Source organism: Gavia stellata, chromosome 20 (genome assembly GCF_030936135.1).
Source record: "Gavia stellata isolate bGavSte3 chromosome 20, bGavSte3.hap2, whole genome shotgun sequence".
In the NCBI taxonomy this organism is placed as follows: Eukaryota; Metazoa; Chordata; class Aves; order Gaviiformes; family Gaviidae; genus Gavia; species Gavia stellata.
The window spans coordinates 1,966,510-1,991,389 of NC_082613.1; the positions used below are offsets into that span (position 1 = coordinate 1,966,510).

A 24,880-nucleotide genomic window follows, 5' to 3' on the forward strand; every position below is an offset into this window, starting at 1 on the left:
ATGTATTCTGTGATGCCAGCTGACCGTGCTATAGGAAGGTGTGTGCCTGTTAAGTGCATCCAGACCGCAGCATGCCTCCACGTTCCCGGTGGCTTCAGTACTTACTTGCTTCAAGTGAAAATTCTGTAGAAGTATAGGTTACGTTTTTGTTGTTTCACTTCCATCTTGTCTTTAGCATATTACGAAGGATTGTTATGGTAAAATAATGTGATGATAATTTTGCAATGAGCCCTCAATGTAAGAGTGAGCGAACAATTGATTTGCTTTTGTTTTGTCTTTAGGAGATTCCATTTTAGAGGTGTGTGGAGGCGGTTACCACTTACCTTAGGATATTGGAACTAGACAGCAGGTAAGTACTGTATTTTTTTGATTTCTTGTAGCTACTCATTTAAATGCAAAATACTGCCGAGGAAACAAAGTTCAAAGTTTCTTATAGAAATCTCCAATACCTCACGAAGCCAAGCTTAAAACACCTCATATTTTTCTTGATAATACGATCTTGTATATGTTTCTCTCCTCTCTCCTTTAAAAATGGGTTTTTTCCACCCTCGAAAAATACCGAATTGTGAGAATGACTAAATGAATTTGAAACAGATTGACAGGATGTAGAGGCCAGTGGTGCTATTTCGTTTTTGTGATAAATCAGTATTTACTGAAGTGTTTTCTGGCTTGGTGTTTTTATTTAGACTTTTACTAGTAAATACTGGTTGAGATAGAATAATTTAGTTTATCACCTGTAGTTAGTTTTCTGCACTGGAAATCTTTGAAAAGCTAGTAATCTTAAATTCAACTGACAGTATATTTTACCACGTAGTTAGTAACCAGAAGTGCTTTGTGGAATACAAATGTTTCCTAAAATACTCTAGTGCTTCCTAAAGTTGTATAATAAAGCATCGACTAGACATAATTTTTGTAAGAGCTGGCAAAACATCATTTCCAAGCTAGACTCTTCAATCGTCTGCTAATATGCTCTTAAAACTGTCGTTGCAGAGGGCTTGACAGCCTTACAGATAGTTTGTATTAAAGCCACTTGCGGGGTTGGTGCCTCGGTGGTGTTGGGCTGTGCTGGGACAGCAGCCTGCCTCTTCTCCTGTCCAGCGCTTCCAGCATGGCTTTGGGTTTGTCTTTCTCATTCCTGTTGTTTCTGATATGTCCCTTTTGGGGATTTCTCTGTTCTCTGTGTTACTGGTGACCTATGGAAAGACTGGGAAGCTCTTTTGTTCTTCTGGTTTCAACCAAATTCGTTTGCAAACGTGCAATTTGGATAGAGAGTATCCATTAAGGTTAATGACCTTCCATTGTCCTATGTCTAGTGGGTGAGTATCATTTACCATGTCAGGACGTGGTGGATTTTGTCCATTACAGCAGGATTTAACTTTTTGGAACAACTGTTGACAGTCAGATTTCCTACATTGAAGACAGACACTTCACTAAAATTGCTGTGAACAGCACGTATTTAAAGGTCTGTGCATTGGCGCATGCATTCATGGTGTGATTTTTTTTTTTTCTTTTTTTTTCTTTTTCAGTAACTTAAACTTATGAATATACAGGTATTAAGAAAATTAAAATTCTGGTGAAGATTCTACCTCAATGTCCTGCTGTAGTAGTATTTTTAAAGTTAACATTGTTTGGTTTCCTCTGCCCCTTCTGATTTTTATCAGTGGAGCTGAACAGCCACAACTCCTTTCAAAAGCAGCCTTTCCTCCAGTGGGGAAGTTCAGGTGAGCGGCTGTGCCTTTGTACCTTACGTGGGAAAACGTACAGAATTAACTGGAAATGTGAAAAGTGATTTTTTAGGCAATTGGTACGTTACAGTTTCCAGTGGTTTGTTCATGAATAAATACGTATTGCTTCTTCCCTGAAGTGAAATGAAAAGTACTGCTGTTAGCCTGCTTTCGGACGCTAATGACGCTGAAATACCGTTGATACCGTCCATCGAATTAGGCCTCCATTGCTTCACTGGTGCAAGGCGGTTCTTTCTAGCAGGGATCTGACAGCTGTGGTTCAGCATTGTTACAAGCATCTGCTCCCTGTGTGAGCAGTGTTGGTAACCTCCACCCTCCGTCCTGCCAGGCAGCTGAGCGTGTTTTCTTGGAAAATTTGATCCCTGCTCGCTGCCCCCTTCCAGCTAAATCCTTTGCAGGACCTTGTGGCGGGGCCAGATGAAGTTTTACTCCTCCCTCCCTGCTTCTGGCCACTGGATCTGCTGTCACCCTTGTTCGTGCTGGCATTCATTGGGATGTTCTGTGCGTATTTAATTCCCTAAACTGGCAGAGAACTACTCATTTTTCTTGCCATTTTAATGAGTTAAATACAACTTATAAAAGGGTCAGCAGACCTGGCAGAAACTAAGATATCACCAGTTTCATGAAACTTGATAGGATTCTTTTGGGAGGGTAAAAAGAAAATTAGTCTTTCTAAGGTTCAGTTTACATTGATGCATTTAAAATGTTAAGGCTGGCTTCCATATATAACCTATCAGGTTTAGTCTAAGCCTTTTCAGCAAGGTGATACCAATTATACTTACCTGGTCATGCTGAAAACAGTTGCATTTTCTGGTAAAGCAGACTAATGCGGGATCTTCTGGTACACAGCTAGTTAAAAACTGTGCTGTTTAATCCAGGGGATTACCTTTCTTCAGAGCCTTCTGACAGAAACCTCTTCGGGGCATCCTGCTGGAGTAGAATATATAGCAGATGGCTTGTTGCTGCGGAATACAACACTTTTTAAAAATACAGAGCAGCTTTCAGTATTGTGAATTAGAGCCACTTGTGAAAACAGTAGGATAGATAATATCCTGGTTTATGAAGTACTCTGAACTTAAATAACTTGCACCTTTATTGTCTGTTTCACGTTTGAAAAGCCAAAGGTTGCGTTCCTAGTAATAAGACTCTTCTGCTCCCTTAAATAATTCCCTTCCCAGATGAATTCCCATTACCACCTTGTCCTCCACTCATCCGCCAAGGCCAACATGTCCATTTCGTACCAGTTTCAAAAAGTAAATTCAAACACCCCATTTCACTGAACTCCAGATACCCTGGACTGTTCAGATTGAAGCGATTAAAGATTGCAGCACTGTGGAATTTTATTCCTGTGACAGTCTTTATTCTTGACAGGCAGCCTGCAGGCTGATAGACATTGCCTGGATCAAACTGAATTCGTTTTTATTAAACAAATTGGCCCTAATTTAACAGTGGAGATCTTACTAAGCAGAACACAGTGTCTACCTGTGATCTGCAGCATCTGTGCACCAAGGGCACATTGGAGTGATGTTAAAGGAAGCTTGTTGTGCTTAGAGCTCCAGACTTTTAAACACCACAAACATTCATAATGCCCTCGAAGCTCCAGTTTGAAGCAATACCTTTGGAAGAGTTAAATTAACATGTACGGTCTCAACCAGAATGCTTTTTTATTTTATTTTTTTTTCCTCCCCCTGACTTCAGATTAATCTCACACGTCCCTGGCAAAGAGCAGTAGCGATAGACACACTGCCCTTGGCTGGACGCTGCTAACGGGTGACCGGCATGATAGAGCTGCAGGAGAGCGTCCTAGGGAGGCTGCAAGGTGGTTGTGGCTGGAGAGCAGGAGAAGCTGCGCGGGGGAGCCAGGGCAGCGGCGGGAGCAGGCCTGTGCGATTAGCTAGATTACCAGATAGACGTCAGGATCATCAGTCTTTGACCTCGGCGCTGGGTCCGCTTGGGCGGAGGGGGCTGGGAGGCTCCGGCCAGGCTGACCCATAGCTGCGGATGGGAAAAGGCTGTCGCGGAGGATTGTGCCTGGTGTATTCCTGGATGTGGGATTTCTTTCCTGAAATATTTTTTTTTTTTTCCCTTTCACTGAATCAGATTGTGCCCAAAGAAATGGATCGGTTGTATTGTATCTTGCAGCACTCAGTAATTTCCCTCTCATACAGAAACCTTTTGGTAGCTGAACAGTGTCCTTTAAAAGAAAATAAAAGATTTTCTCTCCCTGCGCACACATTCACCTTCCAGATTTGGAGTGTATTTTGAATCCTTAACCAAAGCATTAGGGTTTAGATCTTTTATTATGATTAATAATAATTTATAGCTTCCTTATGAGGTAGCCTTTAATTAAATTTACCAGAGCTGCCAAGGGCGACTTGAAGGAAATTAGAGGAGAGTTTCCTGGTTTAGCTGGTGTATTCCAGTCAAAGAAATGGGACATAGTGCCCCGCGTTAAACTTGTCTAAAGTCGGAGAGGCCAGATGTGGAAGGGTGGTTAACAGTGGGCTCTGAGATGAACAAGAAAGCTGTGATGTCTATATCCGTACCCACCTAGTCACGCTTGTACAGGCATGACAATACCCATGTGTTGGTGCAAACAGAACGGTGTCTTTTGTGAAGCGTATCAACACTGTGAGGTCATACCAAGAACCAGCACGTCTGAGAGTATTTCTTTCAGGTAGCCTTTTAAAAGCTGAAGTTATTAACTTTGTTACATAAGATAAAGGGTTAAATTAGAAAAGTCTGGTGCTTTAAATATCTTTTTCAAAGACTACATAATCTGGTGTAGGCTAACTGTAATGACATAATCCAAAAATAGCCAATAGTCTCCTCTTCGATGCTCATCCTTGCTGCAGTTCTGCAGCTAAAGAACGGCAAATGCTAATCTCCTCAGGATGTCGGAGGACGTAACCGTATCTGCCTGCGGCATGGCAGGGGGGAGACCTCTAGGGTCTTTCACATTTGAATTTGGAGGTTAATTCGTGTTCAAGTAGCGTGATTTTAATTAGAATACATGTTAAATGTTTGAGCCACGACTTTACATTATGAGAGGGGAGTTTTCTTCTTCTCTAAGTGAGCAGGCATTCCCTCTTTCGTAGTGGGATGCACAGGCCTAGACAAACTGGATTTGTCTAAAGGATTCCGCTCGACCTGGTGTCAGGGATAGGGTGGGAGGCTGGGGTTTTGGAGGGTGCGTGGAGGGCTTTTTTTTTGTTTTTTTTTTTTTTTTTTTTAAATGTAACAGAATTAATGCAATTGAAAATACGAATGAAATCACTTACCCCTATGCAAGTGTGGTGCAAAAAGGCGGCTTCAACGTAGTAGCAACCTATCTGTTGTCAAGTTGTTTTTATAGGTATTATCACAAATAAATTATCCTAATATTAAGACTAAGAAAGAAGATGAGGTAGCTTTAGGGATATGTATGTAGTACATATCTGTAGTTAGACCTCAACTGTTGATTTGGGGTTTTTGGGAAGAAGAGTTGAGTAGATACAGTAGTGATTCTAGGGTGCCTGGTGTTGTGCTGAAAATGTAATAGTTGTTTTCACTGATAATTAACTGAGTTTTGTAACCTTTAAACTTCCACATATGCTAAGAGCCTTTTCTTTTCAAAGCACACTTAAACCTTACGAAAAATGAATTTTTCACGCACAAGCTCAGTTTTCAAGGCTGATTTGATTACTGCGGTCTGCGTAGTTCTTTGTTTAAGCATCTCTTAATCTCTTTTTTGGCAAGGGCCGGTTCTTTCTTCGGGTTAGTTCAAGATGGCAGACCAGAGGCAACGTTCGCTCTCTACCTCTGGAGAATCGTTATACCACGTGCTAGGGTTGGACAAGAATGCCACTTCGGATGATATCAAAAAGTCTTACAGGTAAAGTTTCGAGTTTTACGCGTGTTGCGCAATAGCACAAATAGCTTTAATGAAGTGTTCAACAGATGGCATATTTATGTATAGGCTCCAGTTGGTTTATTTAAACCTTTTACAAGAAAAACACGTAAGAAAACCAGGTGAAAACATCGTTGCTTCTTGCGAAAATTGGTGTGAAAACATGCCTAGGCTTTGTTAAATTTGTTAATTGCCATTAAATTTTTACGTCTCATCTCTAGTGAGTTAGATTCTCAAGTATGCAGTATCATTCTGAAAGGTCTTTACCTAAACTTGAATAGAATTTTAAGACAGTGTGATCAGAGTTAAATTCTTCATGTTACCTAGCCTTGTGTCTGGCTTACGGAGACCACAGGTGTGCAGTATTGCCCTTTTGTACATCATTTCCAATTCTGGCACAGTGAGGTATAGATTAAAGGTGCAAATAAGGATAAAAACTGTGTATCAACAATGACTTTTTTCTAAAAAATCCATTCAAAAATTCTGATTCCATGTGGTGTTACTGTTTTTGAAAGAGGATTTTTTACTTTATTTCGTTTCTTAGAGTTAGACACATGAAATGGCTTCATATTGACCAAATAAAATCAAACAAACGAAAAAGAGTCCTGTAACATCCTCCCCTTTCACATTCCCCCCAAATCTGCTTAAATGCAGTTGCTTCTTCAACTGAAGCGTGAGCTGCAGTCTTGTAGACTGTTTGACAGCTGGCAATGTGTTTAACATTACACTAGGGGTCAGCAGTAATCTTTACATGAGGATACTCTTTTTTTGAAGTTTTCTTTTAGCTTTAACATTTACCAAAATTTTTCCCTTTCAAAGTCACATTTTACTACTGAAGGCAGCTACATGATGAAATCCCTGAATAAACTGGGTCCCCAGATTCTCAAAAATTAGCTGTGTCTTCCTAAAACCTTGAAGTGGAAGTTTGAATTGGTAATCTTCCAGACTCAGCAAATAGAACATAATTTTACCTTCTTGGGGGAGGAACTGCAACAGTTTTTACTTTGGAGGAATGACCCAACTAGATCCTAGGGTAAAATGCAGCTGCTTCGTACTTACCCGAACCTTTGTCTAATCTTGTTTCCTCTACTGCTCCTTTCCAAAGGAGGACTGACACCTCGTTTGCATTCCATTTGAACATCCTTTGCTGGCTGGTGGGCTATGGGGTTTGTGTATGTGTAGGAAATGGGAAATGAAAAATACTTACCTGTTGCAGGCTGATAGTAGCTAAGCCCTTTCCAGGTTTATCTAACTTCCCTCGAATTATAAAAACTGTGATTGTTTCAGTCCTCACGATGAGGCTATGGCATTAGTGGCAGCCCTGGATGTTATTTACCCACACAGCACCGTTTACAGTCTCAGTGTTTCAAATGGATGCTCAATTTATTGTTTGAACGCTGTGATATATTTGTAGGCACATCCGAATGTGTGCTTGCACAAATCTTTATTTTATGTTTGTCTAAACATTTTCCCACTGCAGAGTTGACGTGTAAATGTCTGCGGGCTTCTTTAGTGTATTTCTCAAATATGGGACTCTGTGGTAATTTTCTGTAGGAGGACAAGTACCTTTTTTGGTGGAGGAGAACTGTTAGCATACAGTTCTGTATCATTTTTCTGCTTGGGAGCACATTTTTTCTGTTCATAAGGAGGTGTTTGGCCAGTTATCCCTACTGGTTTCTATAAATAGCCTGGGCCATGTCAGAACTAGCAAATTTATCAGCGCTTAATCTGACTTTTTTTGTGCTGTGTTCAGAGACCTCTGGGGACTGTAAACTGCTGTCATGTAGTTGTAAGAGATCCAGTATGATTAGGGGAGGTACGTTGTGATTTCCTGACATCTCGAAACTCTGAAGCTTTTTCTATTCTAGCAAGCCTTGAACTGAAAAGTCCTTTGTTCCTGCACAGGAATTGGTGAATTAACCACAAGTAATTGTCTGTTCTATTTCTGTGTTCAGACACTGCAGGTTAGCTGTGGCAGCTTGCTTTTATTTAGTCTTTGGTGCTATATCATAGACTTGTGGTGTGTCTTTTTTCTGTTAGCTTGGTCTTTGCTTTAGCAGGAGCAAAACTTACTGGTGGAAATTGCTGGAGCTGAGGGAGGAAAAAGAAAAGAGTACTTCTTTCCTTCAATGTCCCTTTTTTTTTTTCCATTGGATTTCTGTAGGCCAGATCCAGCAGTCTGAAGTCAATCCTGTGAACCAAGGTAGACAGTGCTGTAGCCTTTTGTTATCATCTAAGGAAGAATCATCAGGGAAGTTGAATCAGAGATGAAGGGAACCAACTGGAACTTGAAAGTCTCCCTTGAGTGATAGGCTATGGAATAAAAAAAAAAAATAAAAAAAAAAATCAAAAAACAGGAACCCAAATCCTATTTTTTAATCTATAACAATCTCTTTTTTTTCTTTCTGCAGGAAACTTGCATTGAAATATCATCCTGATAAAAACCCTGATAATCCAGAGGCAGCAGAAAAATTTAAAGAGATCAATAATGCTCATGCAATATTGACCGATGCCACAAAGCGAAACATTTATGATAAGTATGGTTCTCTGGGTCTGTATGTAGCAGAGCAGTTTGGTGAAGAAAATGTGAACACGTACTTCGTGCTGTCCAGCTGGTGGGCAAAGGTAAATAAAAGTGCAAAGAGAAGTTGTTCTGGGTTGTCATTTAAAACTCTTAGAGTGACATTTGGTAGTTGTGTTTGGTTTATATATTGGAAATTGCTGAATTTCTGACACCTGGTAATTAACCTTCTCTTACCATGTTGCAATCTCTAGGTCAGAAGTATTTTTCTATTATCTTTCAGTGATACAGGCCTAATAAGCAAGACTTAGATTACTAACGGAAGCTTTGACCCTTCTAGTGGATTTAAAAGTGATGAGGATTTGGGGGGTATTCTCTTTGGTGATGTCTGCTAAATGATTTTGCAAAACGAGTCCTGACTGTGAACTTGAGCTCATGCAGGAGACCCTGTTCAGAAGTATGCTTTCAGACTTACTCAGAGGCTTCCCTGAACAAATGTCACTTCTTCAGCCCTGCTCTGATTTGAGAGACTCCAGGTTATTTGTTCACTTGCCCATCCTTGTTTCTTGTGCGGCAGAAAGAGTATCACCAGTGTACCGAAATTACACTGCAGGCTCATGTTTCCTCAGAAAAGCGTACAAAAAGCTGTTTGAAAGTACTGCATGCGTGCCGAAGACGTAACAGTTATTGTGTAGATGCCTCCTAGGAGTCTTCTGCCAGTAGCAAGGCTTTACTATATTTTACTGGACTCAAATTATTTTTAAGCGTAATATGCTTCTTTCTTTTTAAGTAATACATTTTAAAATCACCACGTTTACTCAAAAGTGCAAAAAACCTGTACGTTGCATATTACACATTTCTCATACCAAAATTGTCCAGGCTTTTACATTTTGGAGTTCATGTGATTGCAGTCTGCTTGCACAGAAAGTGGTAAGTAAAAGACAGTGTGACTACGAAACTGAAGTATGAAACCGTAACTGCACCAACTTACTTATTTAGTGACATGACTTAGTTGTTTATGGTGCTTTATGGCTGATTAAAACCTTTTCCTAATCTTGGCATTTCATTCCATGGGTTCATTTTTCTACCCTTTGCCAGCATCGTCTCCATCTCTTGATTCCCCTGCAGTAAGAGAAAAGGAATATCACCGTGCTGGTTTGCTGTCTTTAAAATGATTTTTTCAAACAATTGCACAGTGACCTATATGAAAATTTTGATTTTTGCCCATTGTCACTGTGATAAGCACCCGGCAGACGCGGCTAGCTTTGAGTTGCCTTGCTCACGTGTTGGTAGCATCTAACTTCAGCACCCTGAACTTCAGTCCGGTGAGCTTTGCAGCCATGCCTACAGCCTTGGGTAGCTCAAAGTCCCTGCTTGTAGGTACGTCGCGACCTGTGCGTCAACTAGCTAGCGTGAATCTTTTCCAGGGTTATTTATGCAAGCTGCAATCTGTCTTAAACAATTGTACCTCTGGATTTTAATACAGATACATTTCTTAGACCTGTATCTTCTTGCAGATGTAGCAGAATAATCCACTTAAACCTAAATTGTAGGAATTTCTTCAGGTAAACTAGGTTGGCAGTATTCATCTCAGTGTAAAATGTTGAGAGCCGTAGCCAGTTTTGCACATATTTTTAAATACATCTTGGTGATAAAGTATAAAACTGTAGCTAGTAAGTTCTGTCTCTACACTGCTGTATTTTTGGGCTCTGGTTTCTGTATCCGAGTCTCAGAAACTCAGTGGTCACGCATGGCAGGCGCAGGTTATGAATACTTCTTTGTCTTCTGTCCTCTGCAGGCCTTGTTTGTGTTCTGTGGGCTCATCACGGGCTGCTACTGCTGTTGCTGTCTGTGCTGCTGCTGTAATTGTTGCTGTGGGAAGTGTAAACCTAAACCTCCTGAAGGTGAAGAGCAGGAATACTACGTCTCTCCAGAGGACTTGGAGGCACAGTTGCAGTCAGATGAAAGGGGTAGGTAGAAACACTGTCAGATATCCAGAATGACCATGGCGTCAGTCCCTGCCCGAGTGCTTAGCGTGCTGGTTGAGGAGCTGCGCTTGCTGTGCAGAGATCGGCACAGGTCTCGGATTGCGGATGACGGTGAGGGAATGCTTGGGGCACAAGAGTTACGTGGGTAACGCTAACGCTGGAGATACAGTTGCTGAAAACTCCCGGAGGGTCTTCATTGCTTGGTGGGCTCAGCTTTAGAGCAGTAGGTCACCATCGTTTAGCTTCTTCCCACATCGCTGGAGTAACGTACCAGCCAGACACGTGTGATTCCGGAAAGGGGTTCTTTATCCCAAAGGATGGGGGGTGTCAAGGCAGCTTTGCTTACTGCATCAGGCATGAAGGAAATGGGACTGCTACCCTACTAGCTGTATCTAATACTGTTCATGAAGATACAATGGTATTTCCGTAGAATTAAACCAATCATTTAAAAAATTGTAGAGCCTCGTGTGTGCTCTGATCTTGTTTTTAACGGGCATTGCTGAATGATGGGCGAGGATCAGCTGCTTTTACATGAAGGAGGAAATATAATAAATGTTCCACGTGTAGACTTGAGTCGAATGGTATTGTGTGCTGACTGAAAACCAGTAAATTAACATCATGCTCTTAAAGGAGTGTAAAATCGTGTTCTTGAAGTGTTGTAGGGAGATGTAACTTACGCTTACCAAAACACATGATGCTGTTTTTTCCCCTTGGTGTGCTAAGCCTTTTGTCTTCGCTTTTCAGAGGCCTCAGACGCACCTATTGTGATACAGCCAGCATCAGCCACAGAGACGACCCAGCTCACAGCTGACTCTCACCCCAGCTACCACACTGATGGATTTAATTAAGTTAAGGAAACACTGTAATTAGAATGGATAAAAAAAAAAAAATACATGGCCAACTCAACACTAGAATCATGAACATTAGAAGTAGAGAATGGGGAGGGGGAATAATTCTGCCACACTAAGAAGGCAGCTTTCCAACCTGCCGAAAATATTTTGTAATCCCTTCAGCCTTTTGTCACCTTTCAGTGTCGTATCTTGATGATACGTGAAGTGCTGTAGCATGCAGTATTTAAAGCAGTTTAGCTACGGTCTTATTTGTTTCCTTTTTTTTTCCTGGTTTTTTTTTATAGCATGTATGGAGTTATGTTAAATGTCTGTGGTGTAATGTATTGAGTTGTCACAATATAAGTGTGATGGAGACATTCTGCATTTTAAGCAGTGGTACTGGCCTAAAAATGAGATTTAAAAAGTTTCACAGAAGCCACTATTCTTCCGTACAGCTGAGCTGTCAAAGACCTTTAAAAGTTCATGATTTACATTTGAGTGCAACAAACCAATTCTTTTATTCCTCCTTCTATTCCTGCGTTGTTATCTAAGCAAGTTCTGAAAGCCAAGAACCAAAACATGCCAGTCCTGCAGAGCTGGAGTTCTCTTTAATGTTGGTTTTCAGCTGAAATAAATCTGCCTTGAAAAATAAAAAGGGAGAGTTTCCAATCTTTGAACAGTAATTTGACGAACAGCTCTTTACGTGTAAGGTGATCTTCGGTGACAGTGTAACCGCAAACTCTAGTTTGCCACAAAACCAACTGTGAATGGGCTTATTTGGTGGTGGCGGTGGGATTTTAACTTCAAGCACAATTCTGTTTTGGTTTGAGTTCAGTCATTTTCCTGAAATGCTAAAGACCAAATAGTGCAGCTTTTTTTGAATGCATGAGAATCTTAAAGTGAAACTGATTAATTGGTTTTCACTGAGCAAGTGAGTAAAACGCAGACAGTAGGCAACAGCATAAATGTTTAAAAAAATTTGGTTTTTAAAAATTTGTTCTAATAATTTGAGTCAAATGGGGTATTATGTGTCTTTTTTTAAAGCTTGTATAATACACTAGCCCTTTAATTTTCTCATGAACATCTTTGTGGGGTACTTAAATGGCTTTTTAAGAACAAAACACCTTTCTTTGTGTTTATATTGTATAATTTGCACATTGTCTTGCATTTAGACTTGTTTACACCAGTGTTTTTCTTTTCCTCAGAACAACTATGGGGAAACCATTGAAAGTTTTCCTGTACTACTTTGAAACCAAATCATGTTTGAATAACACTCTAGAAACTGTGGTTTACTGAGATGTAACTGTTTAAAAAGCAATTTAGGCAGCTGCTGAATTGCTGGTATATTTTGTTGTTAATAATCTTGCTTTAGATGATGCAGAGTCAGGATCTAGAACAGCGACTAGAGAACCCACACGTGGCACTTTTAAAGAGGCTGTAATTAACTGCTGATTTTGATCTTTATGGTTTTATGTCACAATGCCTCTACTGTCCTTTGTATCCACCATCTCCCCTTTTCAGTTTTCACCCGGTTTCTGTTAAGAGGCTATTTACAGCCTTCTACCCGGCCTTTGCTCTGGAGGTGTTTCATGCTGCTCTGTTACCAGATCCGGGCGTTACTTTCGAATGGGGTAAAGCACTGTTGGTCTGTAAGAAAACCACCAGAAAAGGAGGGGGGCTCTCCTGCCAGAGAATCGTTCTGAATATATCTTCACGCTATCTTTGCATGAGCCGAAAACGATGGAGCACGTAAAATCTGACGTGAAACCATGTTAAACATGCTGGGTAGAAGAAAATGTTCTTAACGCGGTCTCAATGCTAAGTGAGGGATGTTTGCAAAATCAGACTTCCCTGTAGCTGTTGGGACAAGCACGTGTTTGTCGCCTGCCTGTGAGCTTGTTGCAAATAAGCACGCTTGTGATACCACGTCAGGTCCCAAAATACAAAAAGAAATGTTACTTTTAATTAACTGGCTAGATTTCAGTAGTACACTTGTTAAGTCATTTCCTCCTCGTCCATAGTCCTTTTTGACCTGAAACTTGGTGGTTTACTGGAAGCTACTTTAACTTTTTCTGTCTGGAAAACTTTCTTGGGTGGTCTTGAGGACAGTCGTGTATGATTTGGCTTGAGGTCCTTATTTAATTAAAGTCTCTGTTTGACCCCTTGGAATGAAAAGCAATTTTTAGGCTTAAAAAAATAATGTCACATTGGCTGTCCGTGTAGATTTTGCCCGAAGCCTGTTCCTGATGTTGAATTGCACGCTGGAATATGCTTGATTATCTGCAGGCTTTGTCCCCTAAAATATCACTGGTTAAAATTGCCCTTATCTGTGCAAATCATGTTCTTGGTAAAAAAAAAAATAAAGCGTTAGGGTTTTTTTGGCTTTGTAAATGAGCATAGTTGATCAGAGTGACTCGGTAGAATGAGGAAGAGGCTGTTTCCCTTGTACTGTAGTTTGTCGTACTCGGTGTCCCCGTGTTCGTCTAGATGGGTAACACAGAGCCAGCGTTTCGGTTGTTGCTCCCCTGCGGAGCAGCTGTGATCCCCGGCATCGGGGGCTGCTTGTCGGTGTTAATTTGGAATAATACTCTATTTCTTAACCCCTCTGGGCTGCTTCCACTGAACTAGAAAGGCTGGCTGCAGGTTGTGGCTCCGGGGAGGTGCGCGATGCACCTGGAGCCTCTCCGCAGGCTCCTGACAGCGGAACCAGAATGTGGGCAGCAAATGAGGGTTAGAGGCGATGCCGTTACCCGGGCTTCGCTCTGCTTGGGAGAAACAACATCCAGGATAAATCTGCTGGTTTAGTTCTTCGCTTAGCAAGGCCTGGGTTTGGGAGAGACTCCTTTCCTTTCGGCTGTGTCTGTGGGTGGTGTGTGAGTAGTAAATTAGTCTATATGCTGTTATATGCCAGAATGATGTTAGATGCTCCAAGGGAAACTGCTGTGAGATGCCAGTTACAGGGGAAGCACATTTTTAGATGAATATTCATGGGTTTTGAAACTGTTTTAAGTCTGCCCATGTTACTCTATAATCTCTGAATTTAAGATTATTGTGTCTTAATGTAGTTCTTCTTGAACTCTGTAAGAAAGCTATTTAAACATTGCTTCTTTAAAACAAAACTTGTGTAATTGGAAGATAAGTAGGTTAATGCCCCCTTTTTTTCCGCTCTTGTAGGTAAGGTACAAGAGTATCCCAGGCTCTAACATGAGTTGCACTTCAAAATGGCCAAGTTGAATACTAGTAAATGCAAAGTTGTATTGGAAATAACGGTTAAAAATCAGGTGCAGAAGATCACTCAGCAGTTCTGGGCTTGAGCGGGGGGAGCTGCAGTGTCCCCGCCAGCACTGCAGTAGTGTGGCGTTGCGGGTGTTGCAGCCTGTTACCTGGCTTACATGCAGAATGTTTCCTTCCAAAATTAAACCTGAGCACTGTTGATCTCTGTTCAGCGTGTTGCCAGAATTAAAACTTGAGCTTTGATTTATTTTTTGTTTTTTTTTTTTTTTAAAAAGTTGCATTGCTTTTTACAAGTTGCCTGAGACCTCCGTTTCGGTAGTTGGGCCACCTCCACCTAGCTCATCAAACCTCTTCAGCGCCAATTTTCTCAGCACTTGTAGTTCCTCCTGACAAGGAGGGGTATCGGGGTGAATCTGATCTGGAGAGCTTCCGCTGGCTGCTGTTAAGGACCACTGACTTTATTCCCGAGCTGTGTTGCGTGGAGAGCCACTCGTAGCTTAGGGTGAGTAGGGACAGCTACTGCCTCGCTGCAGAGTGCTCGGGTACCATCCCTCCTGGCCGCCGCAGAGCTGCTGGAGAAGGAGGTGGTGCTGGACCTGCCGTGCCCATCCTCCCTGGGGATGGGGGAATCCCCAGCACACTCCAGTACGAGGAACTGTACGCTTCACTTGAAGTGAACGAGGGGGCATTGCACCCGTTAAATGCCAGTTTCATTTTGTTAGTGATGTTTGCAGGAAATTCTTAAATATTTATCTGTATATAAATTTGTTTATGTAAACCTCAGTGGCGTCTGATAGGGTGTAGATTTCTGCTGATTCCACACGGTGATGTTTTAGAGCCATGTTACCCCTTTAGTCTTATTTTTAGATTTGTAATATTTTTAAACTGCTTTAGATATTAGTGCTCATGGTGTTCTTAAAACGTGATACTCTTCGAGGTTTGGGTGAGCACAGCCTGCAGTCTGTGCAGAAACGCCTGCGGAGGAGGAAGGCTGGAGAACGGTGCTGAGAAACACCGAGTCCCGCGGCAGTGCTGCGGTCGGGCGACTACGGTTTTCAAAACCCTTCGTGTCAGCCTATAACCACTGCAGGTGTAACCAGGGCAGGAGCCTGACTGGGAAGATATTCCTGTCTTGTCTATAAAGCGGTTGTGTTGTGCGGTGTAGGGGGACACCAGTGTGCTTTCGCGGGGTTATACCAGAGTGTTTGTACCGTATGCACTCCTGGAGAGAGGTACCCACTTTTCTCATCTAGTTTGTGCCCTTCGTCTGTGCAGTGCCCTTCGGTGTTCTTGACATTCCCAGATAATTTAGGAAATGGCGTTTGTGCTGCAGGTTTTTCCTACCCGATGCAACGGGATATTGGCATCATGTTCAACAGGAGACTCTCGCAAGGCGGTCAGGGAGGCTTTTGCAGCCCCCGCCTCCTGTTAATGATTCTGGATGCTGTTTAAATAAATAATCTTAGAGCACTGAAACATAACCTCCCCAGTACAAGTGTTTATAGCGTAAGGTCGGTATAACCATAACATGCTTCATTATTTGATGCCGCTTCTCCGTATCATAGTGGAAATCATCTAGTTTGTAGCGTATCATTACACCAACAACTGCTTAAAATATTTTGAAAGAAACGTAACCGATAGCTAACAAGGTGGCAGGAAATTTGTCAGTGTTCAAGTCCTGCAAGACCCGTGGTCTGCTCCACGTCCTGCGTTGGGAGGCTTACGTGCTGTCTGGGACTCGGCAAGACTGAAATTCCCGTTTCCTTCCAAGAAGATGCTTTCTTTACAAGAAGAAACGGCATGAGGGAAGCTGTCTGTCTTTGACGTTTGCACAAGCCAAATGCCGTAAATCTGGAAGACAAACCTTCATTTGGAAATCAGATGCCAATGTCACATGCACAGTTAATTTTGTTGTTAAAAGGATAGATGCTGGGAATTTCTGGTGGTTTTATATATATATATGTATATGTATAGAGGAAGCTCTTATATAAAATGGCCATTCATTCTCGAGTGCTGTTGTCTTCTCTGCTCCCCGTCCCCCACGGCCAGCCAGGTGGGTGTACTCCTGCAGTCTGAGCGGTTGCTTGTACCCTTCCAAAACTTTAACGATCTACTTGAATTCTGCCAGCTGCCCCTTGTCCCTGGCCCCTCCGGCCAGCACCGGGCTTCGCCTGCTCCAGCTTTCCTTCGGAGGGAGCAAGGGAAACCCAGCGGTCGCGAGGAGAGGGCAAGGGCCCATCTCTGGAATGACTTGGACTGGGGCGGGCTGGTACGCGGGGCGTTTGGAATGTGGTCGATGCGCTCGTTGCCAGAGGTGTGATAGAACATGCTGATTTGGGTTTTTTTTTCCTTATACTGGTTTTCACCACGTGCTTTCCAGAGTGGGACTGGGTGAGCTCGCAGAGCAAGGTCGGAACCCGCGCTGTAGGCTTCGGATTGCAACATCATGTGTGTGTATGTATGTATATATGCACATATGTAGATACTTATACAACAGGTGTGCACCCAGTACTTGCTGCTCTTTTTTCTTTGGTGGTAAAACATGAAATTTGGCTCAAAGTACTGCTCTGAACTCTCAGCCAGACAGGTGGAAGGTGTGAGTTGTGTGTGTGTCCAGAACTGCGCTTTCTCCTTTCAGCTGCAGGAGAAAGCCAAACGAGCTGTCAGGTGCGATGACTGGGGAAGGAAACGGTGGAAGGATTCCGTTGTATGAATAAACGGGTAGTACAAGTGGGAGAGCTGTGCTGTTTGAAAAGGAAAAGCCGTCTTCTGCTCCCAAGGTCGTCCCGCGTGCTCGAGTGAGTTTACACTTGAACGATGTGGCGTGTTTGCACAGTCCCGTCCAGTTACTCAATTTACAGTGTCTGCAGCTTGGATTCGTAAGGACTTGGAGTTTACTGCGAGTCATAAAACTGGAGTTAGGCAGCAATGGGTGTAAAGGCACAACGCTGGTGGCCAGCGTATGTGTGAGTACCGCCAAATCGCTTCTGGTCGTACCGGCTGGAGCCCGCAGCCGGCCCTCCTCAGGCCTTTCGTTCCAGGGGCTGTCGCCCGACGTACAAAACACCGGGGGTTTCTGCTTCGCGGCAGAAACGGGGGAATATTGAGGGGGGATTCCTTTATCGCTTACACGTTTGAAGTTCTGTTTGTGTCCGTCACGGTAGATGAACTCTGGGGTTTGCCAGGTTCCAAACGCTCCGTGTTTCCTCGCCTGGATGCGTGTGCCGCCTGAGCCCGTCGCTGTCATTCCGTCCTTCTGCTCGCCCCCACCTTCGCCCGCTTCCCTGGGGCTGGGTGCGGATGGTTTGGTTTGGGTTAGCGCAGACATCCGAGGTGGTGGTCTGTATTCATTTTGCATGTGAGCAAGGCCCTGAACTAAGTCCTTTGTCATGGGCGTTGGTTGTGTTGGCCTCTTGATGAAGCCTGAGGGAGCCGAGGACGCCGGGCGAGGCGGCGTTCTGCGTTTGCACTGCACTTCGACTCGGGCGGGGGGAGCCCATCTTTAAAAAAGAAAAAAAAATTGTAAAAAAAAAAAAAACCAAAAACCAAAACCAAACCACACTCGAAGTATAAATGCATCTGAAAAGCAATTATAATATAGACATATATATATTTTGTTATGTTACTAAAGGACCATGTATGTAAGTAGACGTGGCTGTCTGAACCTTGTGGATTGTAACACTCGATACTACTGAGCTCCTGTACATACACGCAGTTACGGCAGAAGGAATTATTTTATGTTTTAGCATGGTAATTTGTGTCTTGTATGTCTGAATATAAACTAAAATAAAGATTGCTAAGTTATCTGAAACCACTGTTGTAAAATAAATGTTTTCAATGCAGAAATGCGCATCGGCTTTTTCTTTCCTTACCTGTGCGCTGGAACTCCTCGCGAGGGGAAGGGTCTGCGCGGCCCCAGGGTTGGGTTGGGGGGATCCTGTGCCACGTGGGAGAAGGCTCCTGGCTCCTGCCATCCCCTGGACGGGCACACCGCGCTGCCTGGCAGCTCCTCGGCTCTGCGTGCGGATGGATGCAGAGTCCCCGCCACAGGGACTGCAACTGCTCCCTTCTGCCCCCTCTTCCTTGCACCCGCCTTGGGGCCCCCGGCATTTTTTGAGCATTAAAGGCCAAAGACCTTTGTACGATGCCGGACCACGGCAGGTATTTGGGGTGTAAATTCAAGTTACAGTTGCCAGGCTGTGCGAGAAATGATTGCGGGGTGCTGGGGAAGGGGCCGGCTGCTCCGACCTTGGTGCAGGTCTGTCTGTCTGGAGTAAAAATAACCTTTTCTGAAGAAGCTTGACGTCGTCGGAGACTGGTTTTGCTCCTGGTGTTGCTGGTGGAGAGACAGAAGCGAAGATGAGCAAAAGATGTGCCAAAGGCTGCTACGAGACCTGTTTCACAGCCGAGATGGGGACTGAGGCAGCGTAAACCTGAGTCCCGCACCTGGGCCCGTGGCGGCTGAAAGGCCGCCCTTCCTGCAAGGTGCCACCGGCGGCTGTTACCCGTGCGGCTCTCCTGGGATCAGGCACTGTGAAGAGGTTAATTCCGCGTTTGATGGAAAGCTGCTGGAAGGAGGTAAGCACAAAATCGTGCTGTTTCAACTCTGCGTGTGCTCCCCGGCAGAACTCACCGTGGGTACGGCCTCGGCATAGCCGGGGGCTGCGCCCGGTCCCGCTCAGCCCCTCGCCTCGCGGGACGGTTCCCCGGGGACAGCTGCCTCCGACCGCCCTCCCCTCCCCGTGCCAAAGCCGAGCTGTGCCCCGGAGCCACCGCAACAGGGCACGCCGGTGGCTTTGGGCAGCTGCGCTGAGAATGGAGAAGGGGCTCCCATCACACCGTGGCCCGGTGAGGGCTGTCGGCGGCTGGGGCTGCCTGGCAGCGGCGCAGGCAGGGCGCAGGGAGCAAAACGCTCCCGCTGGCAGCCAGAGGTTGGACACATCTGAGCTGAGCGGGGACCATTTCGGCTGCCTTTTGCTGGGAAAAGGTGTCCCATTGTCAGGCACCTTCTGGCCGTGCTGCCCCCAGGGCGCTGAGGGATGGAGCGTGGTGGGTCTGGCTGTTCAGCTAAAGTGGCGTTTTTCCATTGGAGACTTTTGGTTCTCTTTTATTGATTGTTTCCCCCTCATAGCAAATTAAACCTCTTTACGTGTCGCTTTGGGGTTTTCTATCATGGACTACTTGTGTGTAACAATTTCCTCTTCAGCCCAACTCAGGACGAAATCCGGCACCCGCACACGGCCGTTCCTCCTGGCAGGCTCCTGGCTCCCACCCCGCAGCCGGGCTCTTTGCTCCCGCGGCACCTTCCATTTCCCTTCGCTTTGAAATGCTGAATACAGTGGCCCATGTGCTGACGGCCGGAGGATGCTTTGCCTGTGTGCCGACAGGACAAGAGGAAATGGCCTCAAGTTGCGCCAGGGGAGGTTTACGCTGGATATTAGGAAAAATTTCTTTCCTGAGAGAGTGGTGAAGCACTGGAAGAGGCTGCCCAGGGAGGTGGTGGAGTCACCGTCACTGGAGATGTTCAAGGGACGTGTGGATGTGGCACTGCGGGACATGGGTTAGTGGGCATGGTGGGGTTGGGGTGGTGGTTGGACCTGATGATCTTACAGGTCTTTTCCAACCTTAGTGATTCTGTGATTCTGTGACTGCTGAAGGCTGCCCTGCCTGTCTGCATGCCAGCAGTGTGTCCTTGGCTCATCCCGGCTGGCACAAGCTGGAAATTCCGCTCTTGGGGACCGTGGGAGTGAAGTTCAGCACCACGTACGCTGGCCTGGAGGGGCCGAGAAGTGCATGATGCAGAGCAGGAGGAGATCCAGAGCCTCAGGTCCCTCTCCATGCTCTAGGGACCACCCTGAGCCATCCTCCGAGCTGGGGGACGCGGCACCGCTGTGGGGTGAGGAGGGGGCTGCAGGGCGGTCGGGCAGGGGAGAGGACACGGGAATGTGTCCCTTGCCGAAACCTGGCTTGGAAAAGGCACTGATGGGCAGAGGCAAAAAGCTGCTGGGGCAGAGAAGACCCGAGGGAAAGCCGGGCTGGGGGTGCCGGCCCAGGCTAGGTGGGGTTCACAAACCCAGCTCAAAGCTGTTCAATCTGGGCACGGGTTCCTCCAGGCCGTGCCTCCGCCGCGGCACCCGCTTCCCTGCGCTCTTGGCTCGGCAGGGGCTGATCTTTTATCTTGATTTCTGTCCTAACCACGCAAGTCACCGCTCCCTCACTGTCCCCTCTCTAATGTCCCCGGGGTGCCAGAGGTCCTGTCTGTCCCCGTGCCCACCCCAAGTCGGTCACCCCGGGCTGGGATGGCTGAGCCGGCTGTGGGGAGGGACATCGAGGACCCGGCGGTTTGCGGAGGGCTCTGTGCATGGCCCCTGGGACACTTCTGCTCCTTCCCCCAGGGATGCAGCAGAGCAAACCCTCCCGCCACGACGGTCCGTGCCTGGGAGCCTTCCCCAAACCCAGTTCAGCTCCGTCTCACCCCAGTGCTGCAGCTCGGCCCCACAGACAGGGGATGGCTGGCAGTGGTCCCTGCGCAGCCCGCGGTGGGAACGGCTGCTCCGAGCACGGGGCTGTGTTTGTGGGAGGGGGATTGAGGCAATGGGGCGGTCTGTGCCCCAGTGCAGGACACAGCGTCAGGAGGGAGGGTCCAGGACCCCTTGGGGGGGCTGTGATGCTCTTGCTGCTGATGCACAGTCGGGAAAGCTCTTACACGGATGCTCATCTTCCTCCGGGAGCCACCAAGCTCAGGTTTCATTAAACCTTGTCCCAAGCCGCCAGCTGTGACACTAAAAGGCGCAGACTTGCTGAGAGGCGGGGGAGCAGCGGCTTTTGGAGCCATTCGCAGTGATGCTGGAGGAGGAAAAGCTGTGGCCGGGTCTTGGGGAGCAGGTCCCAGCCTGGGGCTCGGAGTAAACCCCGGTTGTCAAAGCCACGTCTGTCCCGGGAGGGCTCTGAGGACACGGGGCTGCTCCAGCCAGAGCTCGCGGGCACCCACGGACCCTGCCGGGCCCCTCACGGGGTCAGAGGAGCCACCAGCGCCGCTGTCACCAGCACAGTGTTCAAGAGAGAAACGTCCCCTACAGCCGACTGTCCCCCACTCGTGTCCCAGGCCACCCCCAAGTGCTTCTCCTGCCTTAGGCTGCTGCTGGCACCCAGCACCCTGCAAGCAGCAGCAATTCTCCTCCTCCTCCTCCTCCTCCCCACGCTGGGTCTGGGGGCCTCGGCTCAGCCTGTCCCAGTCCCCCCTCCCGCCCCAGCGAGGCCCCAGCTTTCTGGAGAGGTTTGAAAGTGCTCCTGAGGCACTCTGGCTGCCTCAGGCTGTGCGTAATTGCCTCTGGTTTAACAAACTGTTCCTCCCTTTCCTTGCAGTAATTACTGCTTTTATGTATTCCTTACCTTTTTTTCATAATGGGAGAAAAATGTACCTTTAGAGAAAAAACCCAGCCAGCCCACAAAGCGATCACAGTGCATTAGCAGCGTGAGGAGAAGCTTTGTCCCGTGTCACCACCAGTTTCAGAGAAGATCAAACTTGGTTTGAGAGACTCAAGACTGCTCTCCACGGTAGTTTTGGTTGCCGGTGCCAGAGCTGCTGCTAGTGCAGCCCTGGAAGGAGGATGAGGGACCTTCGGGTCCCTGTGGGATGCCGGTGTCTGGCTGGATGAGTGATGGCCCTGGGTGATGGCGATGAGCTCATGGGTGGCAGCGATGGGGTCATGACAATCACCCACAGGTGATGCCAATCCCTCACAGCCTGCTGATGGGCTGTGGTAGGACATGATCACCAACACCACATCCCAACCAACTCGAGACCCTCTTCCAGGACCGACCGCGAGCCCCTCTGCAGCACGTGCTGCCCCATCCCCATGCCAGGGGCTGTTTGTGCCACCTCACTCCTTATTGCGCAGCTGATGGTGGCTTTTCACATGCACGTGTGTCCACACGTGTGTGTGTCCCATACTCCCACGGCTGCTGAGTGGTGTGGTTTGCCCCTCTCCCGCCCGAGGAACGAAGTTCCTCGGGCGGGAGAGGCGCGAACCACACAACTCAGAGCGCTTTATGCCGGCGCCTTTCACCCAGGGATGCATCTGGGATTGTGCCGGTGTTTTTTGGGGAAGACCTGGTTTGGGTCCGGGAGGGGAAAGGATGCTCGGTACCCATGGTTGCTGCAACAGTGGTATGTCAAAGTATTCCCAAAGCCCGTGTCTGCAAAGGGGATGGATTCAGAGGACTCAAAATCAGGGATTTACCCCCGCCTCCGGAGGGAGCGGAGGAAAGGGTCACCTTTGCCAGCCCCATGTAGGGCTGGGGGGGGCAGGAAGCCCAAAAGCACGGCAGTGGGGCAGGTGCGAGGGCGACTTTAATGCACAACAGCGAGAGCGACACGCGGGGGACGCAACGACAGGGACCCCGCCGGGCAAGGAGGGGGGGCTCCCAGGGCACGGCTCCAGCACCCGGCTGGGCAGCAGCATCCCCCCGCCTTCTCCCCTCTGCCATGGCCGCTCGCTATGGGGTCGGTCTCCTTAATTTCCTTCCCCCCCCCCAAGACCCCCCCTCATTTTCCTATACTCTGCAGCAAGAGCTTATTGCTGAGCGCCTTCTGGGCCAGTCTCTCCTCCCGGGACATCTCCAGGAACTCGCGCAGGAGATGGAAGGTGAGATCCAGCGAGTTGGGTTTGCCCTCTCGCCTCTTGCCGGTTTGCAGCGCCCGCGGGCTGCGGGGTCCCGGGGTGGGCTCTGCTCCACGGGGCTGGCACAGTCTTTGGGGCAGGGGGCCGACGGCGGGGGCCGGGGGTCGCGGGGCTCCCGGCCAGGGCTCCCAGGTGGGTTGGGGGGCCAGGGTCAGCCGGCGGGACGGGCCCCGGGGCCACTGCAGGGGCGAGCAGGTCTCCGAGGGCAGGAAGAGCAGGACGAGGACGGAGGCAGCCGAAATCATCCTGACCCGCATCGCAGCCGCTCCGGCGCCAGACGCCTGCAAGAGCCCCCCCCAAAAACCCCGCACCCCCACATCCCCCCCCCCGCTCCGGTTAGGGGGTACCCGAGAGGCTTCACACCATGGGGGGGGACCCCCGCCCCAGGGATGAGACCCCCACCCCCGCCTTGTCCCTGGGACAGGACCCTCCTGAGGACAGGACCCCCCCCGGGGGCTGGAACCCCCCACCCGGGGATGGGACACCCCTGCTCCCGGGAAGGGACTCCCCCCACCTCCCCGGGCCGGGTCCCCCCCTGGGCATGGGAGACCCTTGGCTGCTGGGATGGGACCCCCCGGGACCTGGGACCCCCCGGGATCTGGGATGGGACCCTCCTCGCCCCCAGGGATGCGATACCCCCCGCCCGGGCATGGGACCCTCACGCCCCCAGGACCGGACGCCCCTCCCCGGGCCGGGACCGGCGGGGGCTCCCGGGGAGGGGGGAGGTGGCTGTCCGGCGGGTGCCCGCCCCGGCCGCGCTCACCGCTCGCCGCCGCTCCGCCCGGCAGGACGCACCGCACCGCGCCGCCCGCCCGCCACCGCGCTATATAGGGGCGGCGGCGGGACCCACGTGACCGCGCTATAGCCGGGCGGCGCGGGGCGGACCCCCCCCCCACGTGACGCGGGGCCGGGGCGGCGGGAGCTGTCCGCGGTGCTGAAGGGCCGCGGCGGGCGGGCGGGGCGGGAGTCCGGGGGGGACACGGGGGATCGTGGGGGTGCGGGTCTGGGGGGACACGGGGGATTGTGGGGGTGAGAGGGGTGAGAGCCGGGGGGGGGACACGGGGGTACGTGGGGGTGCAAGTCTGGGGGGACATGGGGTTACATGTGGGGCTGAGAGTCTGGGGGAGCACATGGGGGTACACGGGGGCATGTGGGGGTGAGAGGGGTGAGAGCCTGGGGGGGGACACGGGGGTACGTGAGGGTGCAAGTCTGGGGTGGACATGGGGTTACAGGTGGGGCTGAGAGTCTGGGGGAGCACATGGGGGTACACGGGGGTACGTGGGGGTGAGAGGGGTGAGAGTCTAGGGGGGAACACGGGGGTACGTGGGGGGAAGGGGGTGAGAGTCTGGGGGTACACAGGGGTACGTGGGAGTGAGTGTTTTGGGGGATATATGGGGAGGCCCATGGGGGTGTGAGGTGAGTGCAGGGGGGGCACAAATGGTTTGAGGGGTGTTTCTGTGTGTGTGTGTCAGAGGGGTGGGGGTGTCCAGGAGATGGGGAGCCAGGGGGGTGTGAGGGTGTGTGTGTGGGGTGTGTACGTGCGTGTGCACGACGGAGCCACCATGTGTGACGGGGGCGATCAGGGGTGCAGCAGAACCAGCCGGCCAAGCCCCCCGCACCCACGTCACACCGGGACATGCTTCCAGGCACTCGCACACGAATCCACGCTCGGTCCCCTGGAAACCCCCATGGCGCAGCGTGGTCCCCACGGGCCGCGTGTGCCCGCGGTAGAGGGACACGCCGGGGCGCACAGGCATGTGCGGGGTCGGCCCTGAGCTCTGCAGCTCTTCATTTCACAGGAAAAGTTTTCCCCGTCGGTGCCAGCAGCTCCTTCGGAAGTTGGCCAGCGAAGGCAGCCCCAGCACCTTCCCCGGCTCCTCCGAGTGATTCATCTCCTGGTATTGTGCAGATGAAAACTTCACTTCAGAAGCATAAATGAGCTTCTGGAGCGCAATTTTTCCCCTTTGGCGGAGTACAAAAGGCACGTTC

General features: G+C 48.4%; 2 protein-coding genes across 2 annotated transcripts; one reads left to right on the forward strand and one right to left on the reverse strand.

Annotated features, from left to right (window-relative positions):
- The first annotated feature begins 297 nt into the window (after positions 1–297).
- On the forward strand, positions 298–12,278 carry DNAJC5 (DnaJ heat shock protein family (Hsp40) member C5). The gene is made up of 5 exons (XM_009810758.2): positions 298–349; positions 5,484–5,619; positions 8,046–8,259; positions 9,954–10,125; positions 10,888–12,278. The coding sequence occupies exons 2-5, from the start codon at positions 5,513–5,515 to the stop codon at positions 10,989–10,991; spliced, it is 597 nt and encodes a 198-aa protein (XP_009809060.1). The 5' UTR covers positions 298–349; positions 5,484–5,512; the 3' UTR covers positions 10,992–12,278.
- A 10,477-nt stretch (positions 12,279–22,755) lies between these two features.
- LOC132318803 (corticoliberin-like) lies at positions 22,756–24,648 on the reverse strand. The gene is given in 3 exon segments (XM_059827403.1): positions 22,756–23,172; positions 23,636–23,750; positions 24,515–24,648. Coding segments are annotated over 3 exon segments (666 nt in total).
- Between the last annotated feature and the right edge of the window lie 232 nt (positions 24,649–24,880).